Raw genomic sequence first — 24,126 nt, forward strand, 5'->3', positions numbered from 1 at the left:
AAAAACTCAAACACCAAAGTCAAGCAAAAGCCACTTTCTTTTTTAGAAGCCTCTGCTCCACGACATACACCAAAAGGAGCCCAGACTATTGAGTAACTAAGACCCCACATGACACATTTGCAAAGACGTGGAGAAGTGGGGAAATTAGGGAAATGGACCGAGGTCAACCCCAGTGTTCACTGCTTTAGTTTTTAATTGCTGTCTTGCCTGCACATATGCCTGTGGCATAGTGTAATGACCTGACACAAGTGTGATTGTCAGATGATCTAGTCAAGGTAGAGAGCATGCCCTTGGTGTGTGTGTGTGTGTGTGTGTGTGTGTGTGTGTGTGTGTGTGTGAATCTGAAGTAAGTGCATGTATGTACCAGTAAGTGTGTGCTGGTACGTACAACTGTGGGCACACATCCGGAGACCAGATGAAGACATTGTACGGTGTCTTGATCGCTCTCCAAATTATTCCCTTGAGACAGGGTCTCTCCCTGCACCTAAAGTGAGGCTATCAATTAGCAAGCTCCGGGGTCCTCCTGTCTCCACCCATCTGGAATACACATATACACAGTTCTGGATTACAGGTGCATACCACACTGCCCTGTACATGGGTTTTACGGATTTGAACCCAGGTCCTCATGCCTATACAGAAAGCACTCTCACCCACTGAGCCGTCTCCCCTGGCCTACACTGCCTCTTTTCACTTACGAAATGTGATGTGTGTCTTTCTGTGTCTGAGATGTTTCACACAATGTCCTTTGATCATGACCACTCTGGGGCTTTTTGTGACTGAATACTCTTGTGTGTGCCTATGTGGCAACTTCCTTTATCCATTCATGTGACGGTAGATGTGTGGTCATATCTGTGCTTAGCCCCTGAACAGTTGCTGTAAACATGAGCACACATGTCCCCTTCGTGTGACACTTTCATTTCCTTTGAATGTGTTCCTGGAAGTGTGATAACTGGGCCACATGGAAGTTCTATTTTACACACCCTTAGGCTGAAAGCTTGCTGCTCAGGGTCAGAAAGTCCAGGGGTACTGAGCCGCCCTGCTAGAGTCAATTAGGATTTAGGTATGAGCCTCCAGCTTCTCTGATTTTTTTTTTTTTTGGTTCTTTTTTTCAGAGCTGGGGACCGAACCCAGGGCCTTGTGCTTCCTAGGCAAGCGCTCTACCACTGAGCTAAATCCCCAGCCCCTGGCTTCTCTGATTTTAAAAATTATTTTCTCCAGGCTTGGTGATATATCCCTTTAATCCCAGCACTTGGGTGGCAGAGACAATCTGGTTTCTGTGAGTTCGAGACCAGCTTGGTCTATGTAGTGAGGTTTCAGCCCAGCCAGAACTAGAGACCTTGTCAAAAAATAAAAATCCCTCACGTTTCTATCCCTTTAAAGGGCCATTTCATGTTGCACTGCCATGTACTATATTCAAGGACCACATCAAACCTATCTGGATGTGACCTGGTATTTGTTTGTTTCTTTGTTTCCAGCACCAGAGTCTGATTCCTGGGTATCAGCTGTGGCCTGTTGAGGTTTGCAGTGGTCCTCCCTTTCCAGGGCTGTGTAATGTTCCACTGTAGGATTCACAGCCATCACTTCCTGCACAGTCTGCTGCAGACAGATGTTGGGGGTCTTGCAGAAAGTGTTGTTACCAACACTTCTGTACATCCTCCCCAGAGACATGGTTTCTCTAAAATATAAAGCCCAGAGGGAGGGAATATACAGCCAGAGTGAGTGAGTGCATAGCCAAGGGAGTGAGTATATAGTCAGAGAGGAGTGAGTATATGGCCAGAGGAAGTGAGTATATGGCCAGAGGCAGTGATCTCACCACCAGGCCACTCTTAATCAAAAGTGGTTAAGACCACTTTTGCCTGGAATTTGGTCTTAAGACCAAATTCTTCTCCTAAGTTGGAGACACTAAACAGGCCTTGTCTTGCAAAGTTCATCACTTAGGGTGGTAGGAATGACAGGCAGGTCATCAGTTCATTATGGGCCACAGGTCACAAAGGGAGAGACAGGAAGACAGCCCAGCTTTAGACACAGGATGAGGAAGCAAGGGCCCTGATCTACCTTTCAGTTTGGACTTACATAGACATGGGGGGCTACACACACCCTGCCTCCTACAGTCCCCTCATGAAGTCACAGATCACTGCCACCTTTAGTCTCATTTGTAGATCAGGAAAACTGGGGTTCAGGGAGTGTATTAGTTACATTCCTGTCGCTTCAGTAAAACACCATGACCAAGGCAACTTGTAGAAGAAACAGGGTTTGAAGGGGGGTTATATTATGATTTCAGAGGACTAGAGTCCATGATGGCTGAACAGAGATAGCAGGCAGGGGTGGCGGTGGCTGACGGCTGCTGCAGCTGTGGAAAACTCACAGAAGTCAGTCAGTTAGCTTTTGAAACCTGAAAGCCTGGCCCCAGAGACACACCCTCCAACAAGGCCACGCCTCCCAATCCTCCACAAACAGTTCCATCAACTACAGACCAAGTATTCAAGTGTCACTGGGCATTGCATTCAAATCACCACAGAGAGGTTAAGTAATTACCCAAGATTACAGTTTGTTAATTCCTGGAGTCTGGATTCTAGTCCAGTTTCTCAGACTATAAAGTCAGCCATGCTCCTGCCTCAAATCTTAAAATGCCATACACTAGAATCAGGTTTCTGAATCTTGACAAAAGGAACAGATTATTTATTTATTTATTTATTTATTTATTTATTTATTTAATTTTTTTATTTTTTTATTTTTATTTATTTATTTTTTTTGGAGACAGGATCTTGCTATGTAGCTGAGATTAGCCTGGAAGGCCTATGCAATTTAGGCTGGTCTCAAACTTGAAATCCTCCTGCTTCCACTCTCAAGAACTAAGATTACAGGTGCATGTGACCTAGCACAATCATTTCTTTTACATGCATCCTTAGGCAGGGTTGTGTGGCCTCTTTTGTGTCTTGGTTTCTTTCTCTGTAAAGTGATTCAGTATTTAACATTTAACATAATTTATGGGGCACCTGACAGGATTCTAGACACTGGGGCTATAAAGCAAAGAAAGAAGCCACCCCATCCCCCATCCTCAGACAAACTTCCTGGTTGGAGAGGACATCAGGACAGTGAACTTCAATGCTAATAAGATGCAGAAACATTTTTTTAAGATTTATTTATTTTATGTCTATGAATACACTGTAGCTGTCTTCAGACACACCAGAAGAGGGCATCAGATCCCATTACGGATGGTTGTGAGCCACCATGTAGTTGCTGGGAATTGAACTCAGAACCTCTGGAAGAGCAGTCAGTGCTCTCAACCACTGGGCCATCTCTCCAGCTCCATCATTTCAAATGCTTTGATGTATAAATAGGGAAGAGGTTAGTGGGTGATGTTGGAGTTTAAGTTTGAAGGATAAAATGGTATGGCTTTTTGGAAGTCAGCAATTCCAAATGGGAAACAGCAGGTGTAAGAATTGTAAGGTTGAGGTTGTAAAGCAGACTCAGCGGTTAAGAGCACTGCTGCTCTCCCAATAGACCAGGGTTTGATCCCCATCACCCACATGGTGGATCACAACCATCTATAACACTAGTTCTGAGGGATCTGACACCGTCTTCTGGGTTCCAAGGGCACCAGGCACACACATGGTGTATAGATACAGATACACACAAAACCCTGCACCCATTAAATAATAAACAAATATTCTTTTTTAGAAAAAGAATTCTGAAGCTGATGGATACTTGGAGAGTCTGAAGATTAATAAGAAAAGTGTTTGTGTGGCTGGGACAAAATGGGGTTGGCCATTGGCTAGGATGGGGAATGCCTGAGGGAGATGCTGGTCTGGGAGATCATTTTGAGACCTGTGAGGGTAAAGATGCTTCTGACCTCCCAGTGGAAAAGCCAATGGGCTTTGGAAGACTGGAGTCCATGATAACAGAACAGAGGTGTGTGGCTCAGCCGAGACGTCTGAGCTGGAGACAGAAGTGCAAACCTGAGTGCATAGATGAGTTTCTAGGAGGGAATTGTAAGAACAGCCACACTGTACGGGGATGGCAAAGATTCAGATGGAAACATTCGAGTGTTTAAACGCTGCCTCACACAGTAGGCATTTATCAGTTAGTAGGCACTCATCAGCTGGCTGCCCTCAGTGTCACTTCATGTCTTTTATGCCCACTCCCAGCTTTCTGCCATGCCACTCCCGTGTCATCCCCCCCCCCCCTCTAAGAGAGAGCCACAAGGGTAGCTGCCCCACTGCTCGCAGCTGCAGTGACTCCTTTGAGAGCAGGATGGAGTTCACACTTCACAGGCTGCCCTGGAGGCCCTTCTTGATGCAGTCACTGCTACCCTTGCCAGCCCTGACTTCTCCTACCCTTACTTCCCACCTCACCCTCGGCTCTCACAGGAAACCCTTTGTTTCTAGCTTTGAACATGTGGCAGCCTCTGCCTTGACTTGTCTAGCAGCAATCTACTATGATTCTCACAAGCTCCTTGAAGCTTCCCTGCCTGCCCAGACTGCCCCCCTCTCCCTACAGATCTGCTCCCTCCCTCACCAATGTCCCTGGAGGGGACACTTTTCCCAACCCCTTTCCTGCAGCCCCTAACACTAAGCCTGCCATAAGCAAGGCTGTGTCAAAACAACCCTGATTGTTAGCGCGTCTCAGTTCATAGGGGCCAGCATGGGTAAAGGATCTTGCTCAAACACTGTGGTCAGGAGCAGACTCCAGGCTTGTCTACACACACACACACACACACACACACACACACACGAGTACACACCAATCTCAAGATATTTGTGAGTAGAGAAATCTTAGTCTTTCTAATTGTTCCTTGCTTGGGAAGGGATCCAGACTGGGCATCCAAATTTGCCCTCAGAAAAATCTATTTATTGGTTTATTTAATAATTCATTTACTCATTTATTCTCTCATTCATTTACTTCCCCATTCTCCTACTCCTTCATTCACCTACTCATTCACATTTAGTAATTGTACTTACAGTTTTGCTCCCAGAATCCAGTGCTTTCTTCTATATAACTTGAGAAACCTGAAAAGAGCCCACCTGGCCAGGAATCCGGGTGGCTCAGGCTGGGAGCAGAACACAGAGGGCTTATGATTGGTCTTGGGAGGTGAAAGGTGTTTGCTAGGTGGCTTTGGGACCAGGGCATTCTAACCTGAGTGTGCATATACAGGAGACACAGCTTGAAACAGCAACAGACACATACAAGGCAGCCTGGGAAAGAGGGACAGTGGGGAGCCATGCCAGAGAAGTTTGGGGACACAGGCAGAAGCCAAGGTCAAGATTAATTTGGGAGTTAGATATGGTGCAAGGTTAAGGTTTGGGTTGAGCACAGGTTTAGATCTTGAAATAGAATTCTCTCTTTTCTTCCTGGGCACACGCGCGCGCAGGGAGGGGGGGAGGGGATTGCTTGTTTATTTTTGTTTGAGTTTTTGTTGTTGAGATAGGTTCTTGCTGTGTTAAGTGAGGCTGGCTTCAAACTCACGATAATCCTCCTGCCTTAGCCTCCCAACTGCCCAGATTCATATATTCTTCCTCTCTCCCCTTCTGATCTCCCCTGCTTCCCCATCCCTTCTCCCCTTTCTTCTGTAGTGATGGTGGTCTTTTATGGCAGTTCCTATCTCCCATGCTGGACTCCTTTCTCTACATCCCGAGGGCTAGGCATGTGCTCAGTAGGTAAGGGCTTGATTTATAATAGGTCAGCCCGGAACTTAAGGATTAGAGGTGGACTGCCTAGTGCAGTAAATTTGGGATGCTCAAAGGAGCAACATCGATGCCAGTTGAGACATTTTGGCTGTGTGATCATGGGCATCCTTTTCCAGCCTTCTGAGCCTCCTGATGCCCACCACTTAAAATGCTGTCAGTTTGGCATGCTATGGTCTCCTCTCTAGTAGGACCCAGAGGATTAGAATAGATGTCCCATTTTGCTCCTAGAAGTCCCCCACACTCTGCTGCTTCTGGACCACCAAGCATAAAGTTCGTTCTGCATTCAGGTTGCCTCTCCCTTTGCTCTCATTTCCCCATAAAGTCAGTACAGGAGTCCCTTCCCGATTGGGACCATCCAGGTGTGCTGACTCATCTGTCTGGAGGACCAGGCTGCGACATCCCCAGCCCCCGCTGTCCCTGCCCTTCCCGGACCAGCGCTGCACAGCCAGGGTCTTGCACTTGCCCCAAGCAAGGAGCCGCGCAATTACCCTAATTACAGCCTGGCCTCCGCGGCGGTGGCGAGCGCGGCCACGCCGGCCTGAGAACGCCCCCGGCCCCGGGCCGGAGCGTGGGAACCTCGGTGCCCTCCGCCTGGGGCAGCGGCGGCGGCAGCGTCGGGGACCCGCCCGCTGGGGAGGCCCCGATGCGCGATAAGCCCGCCCCGCCGCTCCCGCCCGGCTAATGACTGGGCCGCTCTGAGCACGCGGCCCCTTTCATCAACAGGTCCCCAAGCGCCCCGTACCCATTAACTCCCCAGCCCCCACACCTGGGTGGGAAGCAGCAGCGGGCCCGCAGCCCCAATTGTCAGGCGAAGCCGAGTGGCTACGCAGGCCAGGAGGTTCTCAGGAGAAATGTGGCGCCTTTCCGCTGGGATGTAGCCCACATTCCCACATCAGCTTAGCACCTTGCTCACCCGCCCCTCTATTCACACTCCCACTCACTCATGCATTCACTAAACAAACGTTTTTTGCGTCCCTTCTAATAATTGTTTCCTCTTCTGTAAATGAAAATATCGTAAGAGTTTAGGTGGTATGGGAGGGACAAGGGATGCCACTGAGTCCCTGCTTTGCGGTTGACCCATTCCGACTGCAGCCAAGTCCACATGGCACACCAATCCTAGATGAGGTAGAATCCACGTAGCAGACAAAGGCAAGACAGGGCCACAGAGAACCCATTCGTCAAGGTCACACAATGACAGGTGTGTCAGCTCCCACCATTGTACCACACAGTGGGAGCACAGTTGATGTCCAGGACCCCGGATTAAAAACCAAAAACCCCATGGCAGATGGCATTTCTGGGGCACTTGCTCTGGGCACTATGCAAAGGGCTGTCTGCACATTGTCTCATTTAATCCTTGCCACAGTGAACTGAAGCTAAGAAAACAATTCAACTTCTCAAGAGTGTGCAACCAGAGTGGCTGGAATGAGGTCTGAATGCAATCAGACAGGGCCACTGAGGTCCTGTGTGACGGACATGGAGTAGCCCCACCTCCCTCTTTGGGCTCCTGATTCAGTCTCCCAGCTGCTTCTCGCCCCAGGGAGCCCACCACCATTAGCACCAACCTCCAAATACATAGAAAGCAAACTGGACCTGGAGTCACAGTCCTGGGATCTCAGTTGCTTGGGAGGCTGGAGACAAGTTCAAGGCCAGTCTGGACAACTTAGTGGGACATTGTCTCAAAAAGCAAATAATGTTGAAGGCTGAGGATGATAGCCTGAGGTGGTTTGGTGCTTAGAATGCACAAGCCCCTGGACTTGATCTCCAGTATTGGGAAACAAACAACTCAGAGAGAGCAGTTTCTAAAGATTTGGTACTATAAGAAAGGCAGTGGGCAGGGAAATACAGCCTGGATTTGAAAACCCTCTGGTCCTTAGTTCCTCTCTAAAAAGGGGCATGGTGGTCCTTGACCTGAACAATTTTATATCAGCTTGACACAAGCTAAAAATCACCTGAGAGGAGGGAGCCTCAATGCCTCTGTAACATCCAGGGGTAGGAAGTCTGTAAGGGGTTTTCTTAATTAATGATTGATGGGGGGTGGGAGTTAGCACACTGTGGATGTGCTAATCCTGGGCTGATGGTCCTGGGTTCTATAAGAAAGCAGGCTGAGCAAGCTATGAGGAACAAGCCAGTAAGCAGCACCCCTCCATGGCCTCTGCATCAGCTCCTGCCTCCGGGTTCCTGCCCTGCTTGAATTCCCTGTCCTGACCTCCTTCAGTGATGAACAGTGAATGTGGAAGTGTGAGCCAAATAAACCTTTCCTCCTCGTGTGGCTTGGTCACAGTGTTTCATCATGGCAGTGATAACCCTAGCTATGACAGTCCACATCTGCCTCCCCTGCAACACTGTTGCTCATTTGCTGTTGCCTAGTTCATCAACGTCATGCATTATTTCTTTAAAGTTTTAAAGATTTATTTATCTTATTACCATACATATAGCATTTGCCAACATGCATATATGTGCACTGTGTGCCTGCCTGATAAGAAGTCAGAAGAGAGTTGGTTGTGAGCTGCCACGTGGGTGCTGGGAATCGAATCCAGGTCCTTTGCAAAGGCAACAAGCACTCTTAACCGCTGAGCCACTATTTCTTAACTGTCAATGAATGAACTTCCTGGCAGAATCCAGGTAACAAGCCTTGGGGTTTACCCAGCACCAAGAGGCACCAGGAATGCTGAAGCTAGCAATTCCTCAACAACACAGGAAGGCTGAATGTCCTGCCTGTGCCAGGAGCTGGAGATTTGGGCCTAACCTGGTCCCTCTGGGAACTAACTACAAAGGCTGCAGCGAGGTACGTACTGTGCTTGTCCTGGGAATAGGGAGAGGGAGGGGTCCTGGTGATAGGATGTGCTCAGCTTTTCCCAGCCCTATGGCTCCAGGCCCAGTCAAGTAAACCAGACTATTACTACCCATTGCCTGGCTGGGAAAGTCAAGGCTGTGGGTCTGGCCATGATTTTCCACAGCTGCCATGACTCAGAGTGCAGAAGCAGAGTGCTAAGAACTCACCTGAAGCTGCCCAGTCTACATGGGAGCCTGACTGAGCCATTGCACCTCTGGGAGCTGTCCTTCATCCTTAATCCCGAGTGAGAATGAACGAGAAGAGATTGTATGATTGGGTGAGTTCCAAGCCCCGTGGAGTGGTGGCTTCTGCAGCAGGAGGCCTTTCCAGGAATTCCAGTGAAGGAGACCCCTCCACCCTCACAAGCACAATGGTGCCAGTCAAGAACTTGTTATTGTTGGGTTCTTGGCAATGGGCCCTTGAGGACATGCCATATATGCACCTAGAAAGGTCAGCCTTTGTAATCAGTTCAAATGGGCCCTCAACCCAGAGGGTCACCAAAAGACTCTGGCTTTCCTTTTCCTCTCTGCAGAATGGAGAGACACCATGGCCCACCTCCCGCTGCTGGGAAAGAGTGGGATTCTACAGAAGAAGGGGCAAGCCAGGCGCCCCACAGACCTCTACCGTTTGCTCTATCCCTACCTTTGGTACCCCTGTTGGCCTGGCCTCTGCCATGTTCTCTTCACCCACTTTCCTCTCTCCTTCATTGTCCAGCAAAGGTTTGATGGACACGCACTAGGCACTGGTCTTCTTAAGACCTGCCTCATTTCCCCAGGCATCATGGACTACTAACGGCCCAGGAAATCTAACTGGCTCATTATAAGCAGCAACAGCTATAGAAAGAGAAGCCATAAAACAGGGGAGGGGACCAGCCCATCTCCATCTATAGAGCCACCCAATAATTTCCTCCAATGGCATTCCCTCCAAAGAAAAAGGAGAGGGTGTCGGCCAGGGTAGACTCCTGTCTGCCTTGCTCCATTGCCTTCTGCCATTTCTCTTTAACATTTAACACTGATGGTGGCTGCCAACAAACCATCTCCCCTGGCAGGAGGCTGCTGGGATAGAGGTGTTTTGGGGAGACAGGACACAGGGTTGTAGACATCAACTTTGCTAGGAGTCCTTGAGGAAAGCCATTCATTTCCTTGGGCCTAAGAAACTTGACCACGTGGCCTTGAAGTCCTCCCAAGAGAAAGAGATGCTGAGACTTCTGGATCTTCATACCTAGAACCCCTGCTCTAAAAATCTCTCTGCCCAGTGCGACAGCCACTCCTCTCGGGTTGGTGAGTAAGCGCTTAACAGGGCTCAGTGAGTAAAACGTGCTTGCCCCCAAGCCTGACAACCTGAGTTCAATCTCTGGGATCTGCGTGATGGAAGGAGACAGCCACGTCTTATGAGTTGTCCTCTGACCTCCACACACCTGTGAATGCACATGCATGCGTGCATACACACATGTGAGCACGTGCATGAGTGTGCATGGGCACACACACACATACGCATAAATGCTCTTAAAATTATCATGTAAATATTAAACACATATCAGTTTTCAAGATTTAGTACAAAAAACCCATGATAGCTTTGTATATTGGGGCTGGACTGTGGCTGGGTGGAGGAGCGCTTGCCTAGCATCTACAAAGTCTCAGGTTTGATTGCCAGCACTACAGTAGCAGTGGTGGTGGTGGTGGTGGTGGTGGTGGTGGTGGTGGTAGTAGTAGTAGTAGTAGTAGCAGTAGTAATTTGTTATTGTTATTAATTTTTACATTAATTAAATATTATAATGAAGTTACTTTGGATGAAAAGGGTTACATTAGACATGCTATTGAAATACGTTCCACTGATGTTTTTTCTTTTCCTTTTTAAAATGTGACTACCTCATTGTTTAGTTGGTCTAAACACCTGTCTAGTAAGCTGTGGCCACTTGACCATTTCCAACTGCTTCCGTGGCTCCTATTAGATTTCTATTACACAGCTTTGGTTAAAGAGCTAGGAGTCCTCCAGCCAAGCCAAGACTTCTTCCCCGGTCACCATGAAGACAGGGGTATGGTGGGTTTGCTCTTTTCCCAAGAAGGGTACACCAGGGCCTGTGGGAAAGCGCCATTTTCTTCCCCAGAATAATTCCTCCCCAGTTTTCCTTATTCCCCTCAAGGTGCTACTTGCTCAGAGCATGAAAAATAAGGACCATCATCCATTGCTGGTCTTCCTTCACTAAAGTGATCAGGATGTACCTGAGAAGTTCCTTCTGAGGGTAGCTCCCAGCAGACTCAGAACCACGTTGCCCTAAGGCACCTTGGTGGCTCCTTACTGCCCAATCCTGCTCCCCTTAGTAGTATAAGCCGGGTGCAGGGAGCAGAAACGCAAATCACATGGAGTCCTCTGCCCCCCTCTTATAGACCCAGCCAAGACTGCTCTGGGCCAGACAGCCAAGAGAGCACAGGATTATCCCTCTGGGAGCTGGCACATTCATGAAAGAAGCAGTCATGACCCTACCCACAAGACAACTAGATCTGATCGCTCAGCTCCTAAGAGCAGGTTGTTGGGGAGATTGGAGCAGAGAGACAGAGTGCTGTTTCTCCCTACCCTACAATCACTAATATCCCTCTCCACACTTTGACTCACTGGGTAACGTTGAGCCTTCACCTCCCTGACTGATGACATTCCTTCCGTTGAATTGAACCATTTCCTGGTAATGTCCACCCACTGTTCCTAGATCCTTCTGATGTCATCACCAGTGACAGACGTTTAGAAATCTGGATTCAGTTTGATTAAGAGTGCCTAGACTCTCCCCATCTCTGGCCTACTATCAAGTTCCTTCTGTGGAACTTCATCCTGCCCAGCCCTCAGCCCTTCAGCCCTTCCCAGAAGCTATTAAGAGTGTGGACTGTGGAGTCAGGCAGCCTTGGGAAGGATCCTGGTTGTGTTTCCTTCCCACTGTGTGATCTGCAGCAAGTTTCTTCAGCTCTCTGTGCCTCAGTTTTCTTAAGAAGAAAGCTACAATTGGTCTGTTATGTTATGAGGATGAAGTCATAGCAGAGCCTGGCCCATGTCACCGGGCTCCTGTCTCACCTCCAAGGAGGTGCTTGACCTAAGTTGGACCAGTGAGTTTCTTCCCAGGGTTGTCTGAGACAGGGACATATAGAAAGAAGTTGGGTTCTCATCGCAAGCTCAAGTTGCAAGGTCTACACGTTTTCCGCAGTTGGAAGGCGGCTGTGGCAAAGGTAAACCTAATGTGCAGAAAACAAATCAAAGACAAGAGACATCCAGACCCCACCTGCCCCCTAAGGAAGCTTCGTCCTGGACTGCGTTATCTTTCTTGTTATTGTAAAATCTACCTGACAGAAGCAACGAAGAGAAGGAAGAGTCTGTTTTCCTAGAGTTTGAGAAGGGGTACAGCCCATCTCAGCATGGCGGTGGAGCACGAGGTAGGCGGTCCAGAGTCAGAAAGCAGAGCATGAGGGATGCTGGTTCTCCGCTCACTCTCTCCATCCTTCAGGTCCAGTCTGGGACCCAGGAATACAATAGTGTTACGTCATTCAGGGTAGACTCTCCCTCTCAGATAAACCTAGAAACATCCTCACAGACACACCCAGAGGTGTCCAGAGTGACCCCGAGTTTGGTCAAGTCCACACTGAGAACCGTCATACAACGCTTCCTATAACTTTGATGTTTTAAAATCACCTGGCTCCTGCTGAGTAACAACAGTGAGCTTGTGCCAAAAGCAGGAATCAACCACCATTACCTCATGGCTCTGCGCTGCAGCTTACCTGGGCTCCACACCGATTCATCCTCTGACCCTCCCCGGCTTGGTCACACAGCCGCAGCCCACAGGGAGTGTAACCAAAGCTGGATAGTCAAGGATGGCCTGAAGCCGACCCAGCATTTTCTGAATATTTTGCCATGTGCCTGGTGCTATGGAAAAATACAAGGTTGGGTTGGGGGGAGGTACTGAGTTCTTAGTTTGTGTAGATAGAAATGCGAAGTGTAGTATTGTGTGCTTAATCCTCCGAGCTACTCAGTCGGATTGTTGCTAAGCCCACTCCCATTGTATAGATGCAGAAACTGAGGCTCGAAGAGAAGGAAGAGCTTTCCTAATGTTTCTTCCTATAAAAGGTTTGTTTTACCAGGCGATGGTGGTGCGCACCTTTAGTCCTAGCATTCGAGAGGCAGGAGCAGGTGGATCTCTGAGTTTGAGGCCAGCCCGGTCTACAGAATGAATTCCAGGGTAGCCAGGGCTACACAGAGAGACCATATTTAGAAAAAACAAAAACTTGTTTTTATTATCTTTTAATTATGTGGATGTGTCTGTGTGTCTGCAATGCCCACGGAGGCCAGAAGTGTTGGGTCCCCTGGCACTGGAGTTACAGACGTGCGCCACCTGATCTGGGAATAAACCTGGATCTCACAGGGGAGAGAAGCAGCACATGCTCCTAACCCCTGAGCCAGCGCCCCAGCCCAGACTCTCATACATCAAGACCCTGAGGTAAAACTTAAAGCTATGACTCCAGAATGTTCCCAGAGCCCATCGTCTCGCAAAGTTCCATCCCAATCCTTCCCACAGAAAGCAGCAAATGTGACTCTATGAGCCTTGTCCGGCTCAAAGTGTTGCTGTGGCAATGAAACAGCCACAGAACCCATAGTACAAGATTAAGTGCCAGGCATTCAGTCGATGCCCCCTTTACCTGTTCTGTGCCTGGCATCAAAGCAGGTACGAGGGACACAAGTATGGCTCAGTGGTGGAGGAAGAAACTGTGGCATGGAGGAAGGAATGAGACCCGCCTGGTTTGGGCTCACCACCGACATCTTTATTATCCTGACTCTTCCAGGTTGGTGAAACGAGGCTTCTCAGAGCAGATGCCCCTCCCGTAGCTACACCAGGCCTCTGATTCTTGACAGCGCTGGGGCCAGAGAAGGCACAGTAGAAGGAGGCTGAGCTGGAATAAGCCGGTCCCTCTGCAAATTCTCACTTCCTCCTTTCCTGTGTTCTCATGAGCTGAAGAGCAGGCTCCTTCCTGCCTGTAGAATGAGGATAGACGCCTGCATCTCAGGGCTCCTTCTTGTGCATCTTGGGCCAGCTGAAGCATGTCAGGGCTGTATCAGGAGCAGCATCCTTGACCCCAGGACAGCAGGCCATAGGAGGGACTGGGCAATGGCTGATAAGCCATCAGGAATCCAGCTAGACTCCCTCTGTCCCGTCTGCTCTTTTTCTCTCTGCCAATTACTTCATTCTTCTGCCTCTGTAGACAAGCACCTTCCATTTACCTTATACCTGGGGCAAAAGCTGGGTGTCCTGTGGAGAACTGGGGAGGAGTTGTCCTAGTCCTATTTGTGCTCAGTGCATGAATTATTCCAATTTTCAGAGAGAAAGAATTGGCCCAACTTATACTTGCACTCCACTCTAGTCTGATGAGCTAGGGCATGGAGGGCTATGGCCAAAAACAGAGGGTCACTAATGCAACTGGGAGTCCCAGGAATAAAATGAGAAAGGGGACATCTCAGAGGGCATCACCAAGGTCAAGAGAGGCACCTGCAAGAGTTCTCAAACTGATGGAGTGGGGTGGTGTGTGTGTCAGCCTCCCGCCCACAGGAGGGCCTTAGGTCGGCCTTCCTGGAAGCAGAGCTCTCAAGAGAAGAGGGCTGAAGAGAACAGGAGAATGGAAACTAAGGCTGTGGTCCCAGCCTGACCCTCGGGGAACTCTGGAGCACCCACTGACCCCAGAGTCTGGTTCACGCTGGTTCCCAGGATTCAGGAACTGAGATGGTAGAGAAGGTTCTGCAGGCAGCTATTCAGTAGAGAAGAGAAGGTGGGATCTGGACTCGATTAGACCCAGGGGCTGCCATGACAGGGAGTCTTGTCATCTTGTGTTTTAAATCTATACAGTCAGCCCCCCGGGCACGTCTTACTCCTTCTCATTTTCCTCTCTTTCCTACATGTCTAGAGATTTTTAAATTAATTGTCCACACTCTACATCACTGGGTACATGCATGGATTTAAACAACCACAGACCAAAATATTTGCCCCCAAATTGCTAAACGCTTGGAGAACCTTTCTGTCAATATTCCCTAAAAAGGCAGCATGTAATAACCATGTGTGTGTTGTTTATACTGTTTTATGTGTGTAAGTTACATAGTGTTGACTTAATAATAACTATAAGTTATTGACATAATGATAGAAGTTATTGACTTAATGGTATAAGCTATTGACTTAATGCTCTAAGTTATTGACTTAATGTTCTCAGTTATTGACTTAATGGTATAAGTGATTGACTTAATGCACTCAGTTATTTGAACCACTTCTTTGAAACAAAGTCTCTTTATTTAGCTCTGGTTGTCTTGGAACTCACTATGTAGACTAGGCTAGCCTCAAACTCACAGAGCTCTGTCTTTCTCTGTCTCTCGATGCTAGGATTAAAGGCATTAAACCACCACACCCATCCTATTCACAACCATTTTACATAAGCATATTGAGAAGCTTTGTGTGTGTGATAACATGTGTTTTTATAGTTCACTCTTTTCACATACTGTATATCATATGAAGTGTCCCCAAATAATATCTATCACCATAATAAATGAACTTGTGAAAACACACATTACACATCCTCAGCAGAATTCCAAGGACTCAATTATGATTTCTGCCTCTATGCTGAGTTTACTGTGGGTATTTTAGTCCCTTGTCCCCTTCTTCATCTCTCTCTTCCACAGGTCACAGGATTGTGGGGCTGATGGGACACCAAGGTGAGTCCTGGATCCAGTAACTTTCCATTCCTCTTGAAAACCAACATGTTCCCTGACCGGAACTCATGGCCTGACCCTTGCTTGCCTGTCTGAGCATTGCCTTGGACTCAGAAGCCTCCACTCCTGAGCCTTCCTTAGGTCTTCTGACCTGCCAGCTTCTTCCCTCCTGAGCTCTTCTGCACACAGTGCTCCTTGGCCTAGACTATGATCCTCTGTTCTTGACAGAATCGGTTCCCTCTCTTCCTCAGAATTCAGCACAATGCCACTGTAGTAGTTGCTTTCCAATAGCTATGACAAAACATCATGACCAAGGCGACTTACAAAAAAAAATGTTTAATTTGGTTTATGGTTCTAGAAGGTTAAAGTCCACGATGGTAAAACAAGGGCATGGTAGTAGGATCAGGTGAGAGCTCACATCTTAAACCAAAAATGGGAGGCAGAGAGAGCAAACTCAGAATGGAGCCAGTCTTTTTTTTTTTTTTCCAGAGCTGGGGACCGAACCCAGGGCCTTGCGCTTGCTAGGCAAGCGCTCTACCACTGAGCTAAATCCCCAACCCCCAGAGCCAGTCTTTTAAAACCTCAAAGTTCCGGGGTTGGGGATTTAGCTCAGTGGTAGAGCGCTTGCCTAGGAAGCGCAAGGCCCTGGGTTCGGTCTCCAGCTTCGAAAAAAAGAACCAAAAAAAAAAAAACAAAACAAAAAAAACCCCTCAAAGTTCACCCCAGTGCCACGCCTCCTCCAACAAGGCCACACCTCCTAATCCTTCCCAAACAGTTCCACCTACTGGGACCAAGTACTCAAACATGACCCTTTGGAAGCCATTCCCATCCAAACCACCACAGTCATCTCTCTCTCACCTCACCAGAGCCCCCACTTTCCCTCTCTCTTTCCTCCATTGTTTTAGACAAGGTCCTTTTTGTGTAGTCCAGGCAGACCTTAACCTCAAACTCAATATGTAGCCAAGGATAACCCTAAACTTCTGATCTTTCTGCTTTCACCTCCAAATGCTGGAGTTACAGGTATGTACCACCACCACACCCAGTTGGTGCAATGCCGGGAATTGTCACCGGGTTGTATGTTCCATTGTGATACGGAGTGGTTGGCGGTCAGTATGAGTTCAGAATGCGTCTTTGAATGAAGGAATCAATAAGCAAATGGATGAGTCTGTCATCATGCCTCCAATTCTCACACCCACCCCATCCTTTCCTCTAGCAAGAGAGAACATTCTAGTGGGAGCACCCCTCTCTGCTCAGAACCTTTCTGTGGCCTCTCTTCCCCTAAGGCAGTGGTTCTCTTTAATACAGTTAAAGTTATTTTAGTTACTACTTCATAACTATAATGTTGCTACTGTTGTGACCTATAATATAAATCTCTGTCAAGCAGGATATCTGGTTTGCGATCCCTGTGAAAGGGTCACTTGGCGCTTCCCTAAACCCAAAGGGGGTCTAAGAAGTCAGGGTGGCCATGGGCCACCTTTGCACAGGCAGGTATATGTGAATCAGACGTTAGAAGAGCCAGGCTCAGGCCCGACCCTGACCCTTGCTAACTGGGCAATGCCTCTCAGATGCTCAGTTCTTTTCTGTTAGACAAGTGAAACTCTCCTGCTGTTTCTCCTTCCTGGGCTACAGTGAGAAACCCACGCAGCAATGCAGGGGTATTTTCAGCATCGTACATCTTCACTCTTCCAGGTCTGCCCATCCTCTAAACTCAAATACCTGTTATTTTAGCCTAGTCATGGTGCCTGACGCTTCCTGAAGCTTGTCCTGCACAACCACTGTTTCCCTGTGACCCTGGCTGGCAAAACCCACTTTGCTGCCTCCGCAGGACCATCCACAAAGCTTTGTGCTCTGCACACTACACTACACTACACTACACTACACTACACTACACTACACTACACTACACTACACTACACTACACCGCACTACACATAATATTTCAAGCAGATGAGCCCCTGCTGGGCAGTGGGACCTCACAGTCAGGAAGAGTCTTACCTCCCAAAGAACCTTGGGCTGCTCTATAGGGTCTATGGTACACAGAGAGCACAGGTTCCAACTAGGCTCCACATTGCTCTCCTTAGCCTAGGCCATAACTCTTCTTCTCCGCACCAGTTTTCTCAACTACAAAGTGGGGGTAGCAGCACCTTTCTCATAAGGTTGTCACGAACATTTAATGAATGGATATCTGTAAAGAGCTCAGAACCATAGCTGGTGCACAATAGTATTCCTTAAACATTAGCATTATGACTGCCGTCTCCTCCTCCTCTTCCTCTTCCTCTACGTCATCATCACCATCATCATCATCACCACCTCATCTGTCCTCAGGTTTGAAAAAATAGCTACCACTCCTGTAGACATCACATCTCCCTCCCCTGCTGGAAAATGCAAAAGAAGATCCTGGCTGAATCCATGCAGGGCTTGGTTGGCATTGAGTGGTATGTTCTGTTTCCCAAATAAGAGGAAAGTTGCATAACATGAAATGAACCATTTTAGAGGGAAGAATTCTACGGCATGTAACAGATTCACCCTGTTCTGCAGCCGGTATCCATATCTAATGAGCAAAGCATTTTATCATGTCAAAAGGAAACCTCATTACCCAATTCTCCCAGCCCCAGCCCCTGGTAACCATACATCTGTGTTGAACCTCTGTGAATTTCTTACCTCTAGATAATTCCACCTACTTTTTTTTTTCCTTGAGACTGACTTTTGAGCTCTTGGTCCTCCTGCCTCTGCTTCCTAAGAGCTGAGGCTCTTAGGTGTGAGCCATCATGGTGTGAACCACCGTGTCATTCTTGTTCTGAATTGAATACTCAAAGCACTTACAACCATATTTTATTCATTTGAAGACACACAGATTTTGAGGGACTTCTTAAATTGATGATATTTTGTATTTAACAAAATGTCAGGCACATAAAAAATGAAATGTTTTAGGTGTCTAAATGAAATGGCTAGTCCCTGCCTTTATGGGACTGGAATGCATATGGTAGGGGTATAAGCACTTAGACAATAAATAAATGAACAGTGTAGTGTGTTCAGATGCAAATGCTTTAAAAAATTAGAGCAAGGTAAATCCCCTTCCAGAAATGAAACAGAGAGAGCCTTATTAATACAGTGGTTCTCTTGCCATTTAATGCATTACCCCAACATTTACCAATGCAAAACCCACACATTTAATACCTCCATTACTGGGGGGTGAGGAATTCAGAAATCACTTGAATCTGGGTCTCTCAAGAGGTTGCATACAGGATACAGGCATGCAGACATTTAAGTTTGATTGGAGCTGGGTGTCCACATCTAAAATGGCTGACAAACATTCAAAAAGGCTATCATGCCCGGTTGGCTGTTGGTGGGAAGCCATCAGTCCATGTCCTGTGGACCTTTCCTCGGCTACTTGAGTGTTTCCACATCATGTCAGCTCACTTCCTCCAGAGCATGGGACTGTTTCAAAAGAAAGTCAAGCCAGCTCTAATCTAGATACTTGGGAGGCAGTGCATGAGGATGTGGAATTGAAGGCTATCCTCAGCTACATAAAAAGTTTGAGACCAGCCTGGGCTATATGAGACATCATCTCAAAGAGGAAGAGGAGAAGGATGAGGAAGAGGAGGAAAAAGAGGAGAAGGAGCAGGGGAAGAGGAAGAGAGCACACCACAGCATCTCCCATGCCTCAGTGGTAGGGGCATCTTCGTGGGCTCTGTTGTACTCATGAGATGTGAATCATGTCATCTCATCTACTTTCATGGAGAGGGGAATTGAAGGCAGGAATGTCCAAGAACTTGTGGACACATGAGAGAACCACTGCAATTAAGTAGGTCTGTCGGGATAAGAGAGGGGTCATATCAGAGTGAAGACAGAGTGAGTGGGGCATTAGCCAAGCTGACTGAGGGGAGGAGACAGCATTCCAGGCAGATCAAGTCACTGGAACTGTGGGGCTGAACTTTCAGTCATGCTGGCAACAAAGGGAAAGAGAGTGGCTCCTGGGCAGCCACAGGGTGGGGATAGGAGCATTATGCTCCCTTCTCCAGCAATAGCTGAGTGATGTTGGCTGGTCCTTCTGTGAAATGGGAATGGTAGCACAGGTTGAGTATATAACATGCTTAGGATCAGAAATGCTTCAGATTTTGGAGTTTATTCGATTTTGGAATATTTGCATAGACTTGAGCATCTTCAATTTAAAATTTCAAAAGTTGGGGTTGAAGAGATGGCCCAGTGGTTAAGAACATTTATTGTTCCTGTAAAGGACTAGGTTCAATTCCCAGTGCCCATATAGTGGCTTATAATTATTCTTAACTCCTTCCAAATCCAGGGGATCTGAAGCCCTCTTCTGACTTCCAGGAACACCAGACATGCAAACATACAAGCAGACATGATGTCCTAAGAGTTCAGATGCTGAAGATGACATCATGATGGCTGTTTCGAAGCTCCTCCCCCAGACACCACGTGGCCTTTCCTCTTTCCTCTTCTGTTTTGTTGAGACAGGTTCTCACACTATAGCCCATGCTGACCTTGAATGCTCACCCATCCTCTGTTTCAGCTTCCATGGGACAGACTCACAGCCATGAGCTATCATTCCTGACTCTTCTTCCAACCTCTGCTCTGACTTCACATTCTCAGTGAGGTTTAGTCCCACTGCTGGTGACTCCCCCATAGAATCGTGTCCTCCTCTCCTGAATGTTATTGTCCCTTACATTTCTCACTGCTCCCAGGTTGGCTGGCTGTCACTTTCTAGCATGTAGGGCCTCATTTTACTTAGTTCTTTACTGCATGTCTTCAAGTAGCTCATAGGTTTGCATGCATGTATGTGTTGTATATTTGCACAAGTGTTCAAGCGTGTGTTCATGCATGTACAATGCACATAGAAGCTGGAGGATGAAGTCTGGTGTCTCTGAAGCATATATCTATTTACATGTATGTGTGTGTTTATATGTGCATGTATGGTATTTTCATATAAATATATATGTGTGTGTGTGTGTGTGTGTGTGTGTGTGTGTGTGTGTGTGTCTGCATGTGCATGTGGGTCAAAGAACAACGTTTGGAAGTTGGTTCTCTTTCCATCACAGGATTCCCAGGAAATTAAACTCAAGTTGTCAGGCTTGGCTATAGGCACCATTACCATTTTACTGGATCATACTCACGCAAGTGTGCATGCATGTGCACACACACACACACACACACACACACACACACACCTTACTTTTTGAGACAGGATTTTTCCCTAAGTCTGGAGTTTGCAGATTAGCCTAGTCTGGCTGGCCAGCAAACTCCAAAGTCTTCCTCGACCCACCTCTACTGCACCATGATTACAAGAACAAGACACCACTCTCAGCTTTTTATGTGGGTGCTGGGAATCCAAACTCAAGCCCTTTACAGAAGAAGTCTCCTCCACAGACCCCCAATGGGCTGTTAACTCTCAGCTCCATCAGGGAATGCACCAAACCTGTGTGCCGTCGTGTTGTGGCCATGATGTAAGTCTGCAGCTTCCATGATTCTCGGAAAATGCCATGACCTTGAAAGTTTGAAAGTCACAAATTGATGTCTGACATCACAAATTGATGTAGACATTTGGTGCTTATTTGCCGAAGAACTTTAAAAATCTTATTTTAAAATCTGATGTGTGTATGTGTGTGTGACATGTATGTGGTTGCCCACAAAAGTAAAAAGAAGCTATTGGGTCATCTGAAGCTGGGATTAAACATGGTTGTGAGGTACCCAGTGTGGACAGTGGGAGCCAAACTCAGGTCACCTGGAGGGACAGCAAGCTCTCTTAAATGCTGAGCCATTTCTCCAGCCCCAGATTAGAAAACTTTTTAAAGCACTATTCACACACACATTTTCTAAAAGGGAAACTGCCTTGTGATGTAACCACTGCCAAACAATGGTGTCCTTAGAGCAGCTATGTCAGGGTGATTTTTTAAAACACAGTCCCATGACTCAAAACCACTCACAGTCCAAGCACTAGGGAGGCAGAAGCACAAGAATGTCAACTTCAAGACCAGCCTGGGTTACACAGCAAGGCTCTGTCTTAAATAAATCAATAAATAAATAGCTCAGAGTTAACTTTCTGAGTCAGAAGGTTAGGGTTCCTCCTAACTATACGAGCCCCCAGATGAGACAGAGTTCCAGTCAGGTTTAAGAATTTCTGTATGGGGGGTTGGGGATTTGGCTCAGTGGCAGAGCGCTTGCCTAGGAAGCGCAAGGCCCTGGGTTCGGTCCCCAGCTCCGGAAAAAAAAAAAAAAAAAAAAAAAAAGAATTTCTGTATGGAGCCTTATCTGGAGAAAAAGAGATAGCCCAAGGCTTTCATTATATCAGACTGAAGAAGGGGGAAAATGTGTGACCCTCCCATAGCAAGGACCACCAACTTTCTTTCACAGAAGAAAGCTGAGGTCCTATGGAATCAAGTGATGTCCCCTCACCCCCACCCAACAGCTAAGGGTCACACGCCTGCGGGTGGCAGAGGTGTGATTAGATCTTGGGCCTCTGAACTCTGCTGCTAAACTTCTCCCCTCTACACCAGTTAGATAAACCAAAGTTCCAGGAAGTCCAGAGGCTGCTGCAGAGGGAGGGGAGCCAGGAGACGGAAAAGCCAACATATAAGTCCAGGCTCCAGGAAACTGTCCCCTGACATGCCTGTGACTCAGAGAGCTTGTTGCACATAGGAACAATTTTTTTTTTTGCATAGGCCTCTCTCTGCACAGCCACCTTTTCCTTTGGTGCCCTACCTAGTCTTATTTGCAAAATAGGGGTAAAAATTCAGACTCCACTCCAGAAAGGTGCTTGCAGAACTTAGATCCAAGTTAGGATCATTGTGATTCAAAGAAGCTATGAAAATCCCCCATTGGATGATTATTAGAGACAGTCCTATATCCAGCCTTTCACTTAATTAAGGAACATTTGCATATGTATGTGCCAGGCACTATGGAGGGCTCTGTACACACACACACACACACACACACACACACACACACACACACACACACACACACAGCCTCATAACCTTCGCCATAAGTGTGTGTGGTCTCTGCTGCTCTTGCCAGCATCCTACCGAGGAAGAAGCCACAGCTTAGTGAATGAGCTGCAATTCACGCCATCATTCGCTCATTCATTCCACTTTTACAGAAAGCCAGCTCTGAACCAGGCTGTGGGCCAAGTGCTGAGGGTAAGAAGATGAACAAGTCCTTCAGGAGACATGCCCATAAATTACTTTAATAACAACTCGGGACAAGCTTCAACAGACAGCACAGCATGAACCAGAGAAGGAGCAATTGGCTCCCCGGGGATTGTAGGAACAGAGAGCTGACCTCTCCAAAGGACACTGCTTCGCTGAAGTGCATTACAAAGTTCCGGGTGGGAATCTTAAAGGCTTTACTGTGTGTTTCCAGGAAATCGCTTCTGCCTCTGAGGCTCAGTCTGAAAAGTTAATGTTGAGTGGACCCCAAGATCCTGAAGCTCCAGGAACTGGCTCTCCCACCTCATCTTCTGGCAAATTCAAGCTACTCCCATACCCCCACTAACCAAAACCTTAAAGGCTTGGCCAAGCCCCAGAAAATATCAACCACCCAGCCTCACCAAAGCTCCAACAACCTGGGACGCCCTGGGAAGCTCAAAGGGCGGAGCTCTGGTAGGGGGCGGCACCGATAAACTTCTTAGACCGGCGCCCAGCCAATGACAGGCAGGGGGCGTGGCGATCCCGCCTCTTGGTATAAGAAATCGACAGACTCCGAAGCTCTGTGCGAAAGCCTGCGAACCCTTGTACTGTCTGGTGGTTTTGCAGTCTGCTACTACTGCGGTAGAGCAGCGCAGAAGAGAGGAGATCCGGGAGACCCGCGTGAGACAGTGAACAAATCCGATTTAATCTTCCTCTGTCTGGCTGAGTTGCAGGAACCTCACTGTGCCCGGGTCTCCCGCCCAAGAGGAGCCGTTGGCCGAGACCTGAGGCGTGTACTGACTGACCGCCAGCTGCCATGGCTGACCACCTGATGCTCGCCGAGGGCTACTGCCTGCTACAGGTGCCGCACGCGCCCCGGACTCTGCAGCCATACCCAGGCCCGGGCCTAGACAGCGGTCTGCGGCCGCGGGGGGCTCCGCTGGGACCGCCGCCGCCATCCGGGACCTTGGCATACGGCTCTTTCGGATCGCCTGTCTCCTTCCAGCCCTTCCCCGTCTCGCAGCCGCCGGGCGCCGGTAACGCGCACCTTCAGTCTGCAGCTACGCCGTCCCCGGGCCGCATGCCGGCGCCCCCGTCAGCCGCGGGAGGGCCCTCACCTCTGCAGCCCGCTCCGGGAGCCGCGTCCCCGCTGCCGCTGCCGCCGCCGCCGCCGCTGCCGCCCGCCCTGGGCTGCATGGACGCGGAGCTCATCGACGAGGAGGCGCTGACGTCGCTGGAACTCGAGCTCGGGCTGCACCGTGTTCGCGAGCTGCCCGAGCTCTTCCTTGGCCAAAGCGAGTTCGATTGCTTCTCGGACCTGGGGTCAGTGCCGGCCGCCGGCTCGGTGAGCTGTTGAACGCCACCACCGAGAGACGCCGGACTGCGCCCGGTGGCCCGGCCTGCACACACCCTCCGTGAGGGTGGAGGCGCCGGGTTTTTGCGCCGAGACGGCTCCAGCTGTGGACACCTGCCTTGCCTCCAGGCCCTGCCTCCTGCCGGATGACGGTTGGGTCTTGCTTCTCGTACCCAAGCCTCAGCGTTCTAATGGAGGGAACTGAACCAGCCTGTGGATTCCATGTTCTTGAATTCTGTGCCCTCTTTCCGCCCCTTTCCCCCAATCTGAGCCATTGCAGGCCTCTACCTTCTATCTCGTGCAGCCTATTAATCGAATTGGGTCTAGGGAGCCATCTCCCTGTACCCCTACCTTCCCTGGTCCTCTGGCCTCGGGGAGGGAAGGTTT

General features: G+C 48.5%; 1 protein-coding gene across 1 annotated transcript; it reads left to right on the top strand.

Annotated features, from left to right (window-relative positions):
* Window positions 1-22,999: 22,999 nt before the first annotated feature.
* Window positions 23,000-23,891, top strand: Cited4 (Cbp/p300 interacting transactivator with ED-rich tail 4). The gene is given in 1 exon segment (NM_053699.2): window positions 23,000-23,891. A coding segment is annotated over 1 exon segment (540 nt). The 5' UTR covers window positions 23,000-23,202; the 3' UTR covers window positions 23,743-23,891.
* Window positions 23,892-24,126: the final 235 nt, after the last annotated feature.

This window comes from Rattus norvegicus, chromosome 5 (assembly GCF_021556685.1).
Source record: "Rattus norvegicus strain SHRSP/BbbUtx chromosome 5, alternate assembly SHRSP_T2T, whole genome shotgun sequence".
In the NCBI taxonomy this organism is placed as follows: domain Eukaryota; kingdom Metazoa; phylum Chordata; class Mammalia; order Rodentia; family Muridae; genus Rattus; species Rattus norvegicus.